The sequence below is a fragment of the Tupaia chinensis genome, unplaced genomic scaffold, assembly GCF_000334495.1.
Source record: "Tupaia chinensis unplaced genomic scaffold, TupChi_1.0 Scaffold000549_1, whole genome shotgun sequence".
Classification (NCBI taxonomy): Eukaryota; Metazoa; Chordata; class Mammalia; order Scandentia; family Tupaiidae; genus Tupaia; species Tupaia belangeri.
Window position 1 is genome coordinate 2,258,128 of NW_006160061.1, and position 6,987 is coordinate 2,265,114.

Sequence of the window (6,987 nt, forward strand, 5' to 3'; positions counted from 1 at the left end):
AGGATATTTGGATTAATGGGGACAGTGGCATAGAAATAAAACACAGTGTTTTGTGAGGCTGATCCACATGGAAAGGTTCCAGGTTCACATCTGGAGAACTCCCTGAGTACACTGAACATACATGTGCCCATGATCCAGGGCAGACTGAGGGTGGGAGTGGATCATGGTGTCAAGACTTTGTTGGGGAAGTGGTGTCTCTTTCTCTTGTTCATGGAAGAAATTAAATTTTAAAATATATATTTCACTCTCATTAAAAAAATATGTATATAAACAGATAAAGATATGAATACATATGTTTTCACTATATTTTACCTTTAATACTTTTTTAAACTTTGCCAGAATCATGTGCTCACCGAAAGGAGACAGAGAGAAAGAGAGAGAGAAGTAAAAAAGCACCCCCTATGGGGTATGGCCATGCTACAACCACTTCTTCATTCTTCCTTCAGGATCTTGGGCACACATGCACACACACCCAGTATGTTTTTCAAGCCGTTGGTCTGGGACTTGAACCGTGCAATCGACTATGTGGGATCCAGCAGTTTTAACTACTACTCCACTGACTGGCACTGAGCACTCTCATTTTTATGTAAATGTCTGCATTTGTACAAGGTTAACAATGCAACTCTTCACTTGTTCCTCAAATTCGATGTTAGTTAGTATATATTAGAAATACTATTATTGGGACCAGCAGGTGGTGTAATGGTTACATTGCTGGACTCCCACATGGCTAACCATGGTACAAGTCCTGGACCTGGAGGCTTGAAACTCACACAAAGCATGTGTTAGTGCATGCCCACAATCCCGAGGGGACAATGGAGGAGAAGGGATTGGCATGTGTTAGTGCGTGCCCACAATCCCGAGGGGACAATGGGAGGAGAAGGGATTGTGGGATGTCCATCTCCTCTGGGGAAGGGGGTGATTTCTCAGTTTCTGTCTTTCCGATGAGCACATGCGCCCTATAGCAAATCTCTCTTTAAAAAAATAAAAAAGAAAGAAAGAAAGAAAAGAAATACTGTTATCTACTATAAGTAGAATTTTAGCTTTCATTGCCTAAAATCTAAAGTGGAAACAAAAGGGGTTTTCTTGTCATCCACAGGAAATGTTTGATGTCATATTGGATGAAAATCAGCTGGAGGATGCATGTGAACATCTGGGAGAGTACCTCGAGGCGTACTGGCGTGCCACCCACACAACCAGCAGCACCCCCATGACCCCACTGCTGGGGAGGAATCTGGGCTCAACAGCACTGTCACCATATCCCACAGCAATTTCTGGGTTACAGGTATTGCCACTATTTCACTTGTCCTTTTATAACTTTGCATTGAAGATTCTACAGAGAACCTGATTAGTTAGGGTGGAGACTGGGGTTGTCCTTAATCTGAAGAGGGAACCATAAATGCATATTCTCTCTTTCTAGCCAGAGAGTGTGTGTACTTTTTTTTTTTTTTGAGAGATTTTTGCTATAGGGCGCATGCACTCGCCAGACAGACAGAGAGAGACATGGAGACAGAAAGCGAGAAATCACCCCCCAGGGGGGATGGTCACGCCGCAATCCCTTCTCCTCCATTCTCCTCTCGGGATCTTGGGCACACACGCACATGCGCCTGGCGTGAGTTTTAAGCCACCAGGTCTGGGACGCAAACTGCGGTCAACTACGTGGGAAGTCCAGCGACATAGCCATTACGCTAACTACTGGTTCCCTGTACTTATCAGACAGACAGAACCCCTCCAGCCTCCCACCCCATGGGTATGGTCATGTCACAATCCTTTTTCCTCCATTTCTCCATCATATCAAGATCTTAGGCATGAATATATAGGCACCTGGCATGTTTTGTCAAGCCACCAGGCCAGGATCCAGACCTCAGTTGACCATTTGGGATCTAGGTCCCTATATACCTTAAAAGTTAAGCTTTGAGCCTGTTCAAAGTGCATCATATTAAACATTTCTAAAATGTTATCTAGTTGTGATCTATTCTAGAGAAAGGTACCCAGAGACTGACTCTTTCCTGAGAACTTTCTTCTCTGTAAATTTATAATGGTTTAATTTGGAGGAATTCATCTCTCTTGTGTCTAAATCCTGCCAAGAAACTTAATTGCCTACTCAGTGCAAGTGTCCATTACTTCTACATGGCTCTTCTTAAGAATTATATGATAATGAAATGATCAGACATCGTGACTAGCAAGTATTTGGAGGTAGACAGGCCTTTCGACTACCCTTACCTAACCCTGCCCTCTACCTTGCGTAAGGCAGAGTGTGAACACAAGTAGAGCTGCTCTGTTTAGGGGCAGGGACAGATCCTTGAGTCTTCCTGGGGGTGCGCAGGGCCCTGTTTGGTCAGTTATGGCGAGTGTTCTTTGGGGAAACAGAGTATAAGCACTGGATCGGGAGGTTCTCTCATCTGCTCGCCTAGTTCTGCACTCAGATGAGATCTAGGGCACCAGAGGCAGCATGACAAAACGAATGTTGCCTTTTTACCTTAATTATTATTTACCATTTATCAAGCAGCCACTGGAATGTGGCCAAACGTCCAGCTGACTGAGGAACATGTAGTCCATTGAGCTCTCTTGTATCATGACTAGTTTTCCTGTAATGGGTTATAATGATAGTCATAATTGTAGATCGTGTAGAGTTAACTCTGAGATAAATGGCACTTTCTGAAACGCTATTATAACTGTATTACTCTGCTACAAAACTGCATCTTTGTAAGCAGAAAAGCTGCCATTTAAATGAATAGCTTTGGGGGCTAGAAATGAGCATGGGAAATGTACTATTGCAATGCATGGCATGTGTGTGTGAGCCAGGACTATTTCTTGCTTTATTTTACTTCCTGTGGGCTGATTTGCATGTAGCCTTTCCATTGACTCATTAGGATTGGCTCTGAATCGAACACTGTGGAATGAGAAGTGGGCGCGTGAAGCAATAAGCTTATGTAATGTAGGTAGAAATGAAATGTTGCACTTTGTTTATGGATACAGTGCTCTGGACTCATCATCTCCATGACATCTACCTGGAGTGGTTGTCCCAGCTCCACTAATGAGTGAATGCATTACCTTTATCCTGTGGCCTACTTTCCCCAGTAAACATTGGCATTAGTTGTTAACACCTTCCTGATATAAAGAGCACAGTTCGTGACCCCTCAATTGAATTCCCTTCTTTGTGAAGCTGAAAGTACTTACAAGGAGATGTTTCTGGGCCCACGGTTTCATTACAATCCTGTTCCTTAACTTGAGATCATCTAAACTGATAGATACAAGTAGATACAAGTTTTACCATAGTGAAGAAAAATGTTGAATAATATTTTCCGAGTCATCAAATCAGTGTCTTAAAATATTAATTTCTACTAATGGCATTAGAAAAATGTAGTTAATATCTGAAGATAATTTTTTTTGAGAAATTTTTGCTGTAGGGCGTGTGTGCTCACCAGAGAGACAGAGAGACAGAAAGTGAGAAATCACCCCCCAGGGGGATGGGCACACCCTAATCCATTCTCCTCTATTCTCTCGAGATTTTGGGCACACGTGCACATGTACCCAGTATGAGTTTTAAGCCACTGGGTCCAGGACGAGAACTACAGTCTGCTACATGACAGTCCAGTGATATAACCATTACACCATCTGCTAGTTCATGGAACATAATTTTTATAGGATATTTTAATTGAGGAAGCAAGAATTATAAATATATCAATTAGAAGGCTCCATAATTATATATTCTTTTGGAAAGAATATTGCTTGAAGTTCTTACATTTATGTAGGATGCAGAAACAAATGCATTATTTTACAGACAGCACAAATAATCATTTTATTAAAATATTTTTAATAGGTATAAGAATGTTCAACTAGTGGGGCCAGCAGATGGTATAGTGGTTACGTCTCTGGACTCCTACATGGTTTGAGTTCCAGACCGGATAGCTTAAAAATCACACCAGGTGTGTGTGTGTGTGTGTGTGTGTGTGTGTACCCAAGATCCCAGGAGGAGTATGGAGGAGGAACGATGGCAGCGTGACCATCTCCCCTAGGAGGTTATTTCTCACTTTCTCACTATCTCTGTCCCTCTCTCTCCAGTCAGCACACATGTCCTATGGCAAAAACCTCTTAAAAAAAAAAAAAAGAGAGAGAGAGTAGTCAGCTAGTAATAGGTCAATGTGGAATGTATTATTTTAGGAGGAGAAAGATTTTATCAGTTCAAGAGATGAATAAAATAATACATGCTATCCTAAACTTTATTTCCCAATGGTAAAATAATCCTTATTTTTGCAATAAAATTAGATTAGGCCTTCCTAAATGTATTAAACTTCTTTTAACAGTTAACTTTCAATTCTATGTTTTTATCAGGAAGCATAGTCATACAGTACTATGTCATTAAATTCATAAACTATCAACACTCTGGCCAATGCTCTGGCATATTTACATGTTGTATCCCTAATAAATAAGACTAGATATCTTTTTTTAAAATAACTGTTTATTTTATTTTATTTTATTTTATTTATTTATTCATTTATTTTAATTTGACTAGAGAGAGACACACAGAGAAGAGAGAGGGAAAGTGAGAAAGCAAGCCATCAGGTCCAGAACTCAAACTATGGTCAGTCATGTGGGAGTGTCCAGTACCTTAACCACCACGCCACCTGCTGGTCCCAAAACTAGGTATCTTGATCAAACCATTTGTGCATTAAAATGCTTTATTAAATCAGATATTTAGCATCGTATTGTACAGATTCTTCTGTCCTATATATATTCACATGTTCAGATGAATGAAACTGACATTATTTAATTAACTATGTGATATTTTTAGAGTCAGCGAATGAGGCACAGCAACCACTCCACAGAGAACTCTCCAATTGAAAGACGAAGTCTAATGACCTCTGATGAAAATTATCACAATGAAAGGGCTCGGAAGAGTAGGAACCGCTTGTCTTCCAGTTCCCAACATAGCCGAGATCATTACCCTCTGGTGGAAGAAGATTACCCTGACTCATACCAGGACACTTACAAACCCCATAGGAACCGAGGATCGCCTGGGGGATATAGCCATGACTCCAGACATAGGCTTTGAGTCTGACAAAACAAACACAAAAAAATTCATCTGTTGACAATTTGCCATAGCACTGCTAGGATAAACCAGTCATCTTACCTTGGCAAGCACAGCACAGTATTCACTGTGCTTATGGGCTGCTGTCATTTGATGCTAATGGGCAAAACAAATTTAAAATGTACATTATGCCCTTGAATCTAGATGGATATTAGATGCCCAATCATTTTTAAGTGCAATCATTTACATAATAACAATACCTTTTGTTTTCTTCATAGATTTAGACACATCAATTTGTAATTAGGGTACTTATCAAGGCACATATAAAATAATTTCCCATGCTGGAAATTCCAAATGACCAGTTCCAGTTGGAACCAATTTATAAACCAATTCCTGTTGGAATTTGGGTGAATTGACTAGAAAGTCTACTTGAGCATGTTGCAATCAATTGAAAAAATCTGAAGGAAAAAAAATACCACATAATTATTAAGAAAATCGAAATACCAATAGAAGCTAAAACCAGCTATGATATTTACTTGCTGGAAGCTAAATTTACACTTAAAGTTGGATTGTATAAACATTTTAATATATGTTAATGTTGCCAGAGTGGTTTTTCAAACTTACCAAATGTATTGATAGTGCCAAAAAAACTCAGAAATCTTAATGCAGAAATCGTATAGTTTCTCGGATTTTAATCTTTTTATTTCTTCCCTGGCACAGCTGTCGTATTCAAAGTGTCTTTGGTTTTTGTTTAGTCAGTCCAGTTAACTCATTAGAAGTTGGCCAAAAAAAAAAAAAAAAAAGGACAACAAAAACTCAAGACTTTTTGAGCAATGAGAGAATAGTAAGAAAAGCCCAAACATAGATGGATATATGAAATGGAAAATGGGATATCATTTCTCTCTTAATCAATCTGAGCACATCTACATATATCCAGGAATCCAAAGTCAGACATGTAATAAGGATGTGGTACAGATCTTCCTCAGTGCAGAGCTAAACATCTCCAGATGGGAATTCATCTATTCCACTTAACTCAAACGTGGGGACAGGATCTCCTGCCAGCATAATTGAGTGTCTTTCCATTACTTCACTCAGTCACTGTCTTTACTGGCCCTTCACTAAATTATTTAAATCATGCTAAGGATTTTTTTTTTTGACATGCACACATTCCACTTTGATACTGAAAGTTATGTTTTTGCAAATTGACTAAATGAAAAATGTTGAGGAAATGATGAATTTGAAAACATGCATTAAAAAAATCTATGTTCATAGATTCAGAATTTATTTTTTTCCTGAGATTACAACATTTTTAATGCAGAGAATTGTAAAGAATTTGGAGATTGAGTTGCCTTCTTTCAAATGAACACTCTACCTGTGAAGTCTTCAGTTTATCCAGTGGCTATAATTATGGAATTGGATAATATACCTCATATTATCAAGGAAGACTTAGATTCACTATGATCCAAGAAATTATTGAAATCCCCCCTTTTGTACAATACACAAATATCTTTACAAAAAGATTCTCATTTCTAAAAGTCTGCAATGCATGCATTTTCTAAGACTCCAACAAGGGGCGTGGTGGCGCCCACCCTATGGCTAAGACTCCAACAGGAGCAGGCATAGGAAGTCCTTTTCTACTGTGTATGTCATGAAGCCTATTTTTGAAAACAATAATAATACTATATTATATTATTTCCCCCACAGAATTTTCATATTTAGGCTCTGAAAGCATGCACCAGTTCAATAATTTTTCTGACCATGAAAATGAATTCCATGTTCTTGACTGACTACACATATATTGAATCACATTATGACCTCACCACCCAAGTCCTTTCACATTCACTGTGTGTACCCCATTATGAACCTGTTTAGCTGATAATGAGGATGGCTACAACTCTGTATGTCATCTCAAACACTTGATCCAGTTAAAACATGGGCTCAGTAAATAGGAAAAGTTA

At 39.0% G+C, this 6,987-nt stretch overlaps 1 protein-coding gene across 4 annotated transcripts in view; it reads left to right on the forward strand.

Moving 5' to 3' along the window:
- The window catches only part of CACNB4 (calcium voltage-gated channel auxiliary subunit beta 4), a 311,756-nt gene extending 305,943 nt beyond the window's left edge, over positions 1-5,813 (forward strand). For all 4 annotated transcript variants that reach the window (XM_006157626.3, XM_006157627.1, XM_006157628.3 and 1 more), the window contains 2 exons: positions 1,097-1,282; positions 4,793-5,813. In XM_006157626.3, coding sequence (XP_006157688.1) covers positions 1,097-1,282; positions 4,793-5,053 — 447 coding nt within the window. In that variant the 3' untranslated portion in view covers positions 5,054-5,813. The remainder of the gene's footprint in view (positions 1-1,096; positions 1,283-4,792) is intronic.
- Positions 5,814-6,987: the final 1,174 nt, after the last annotated feature.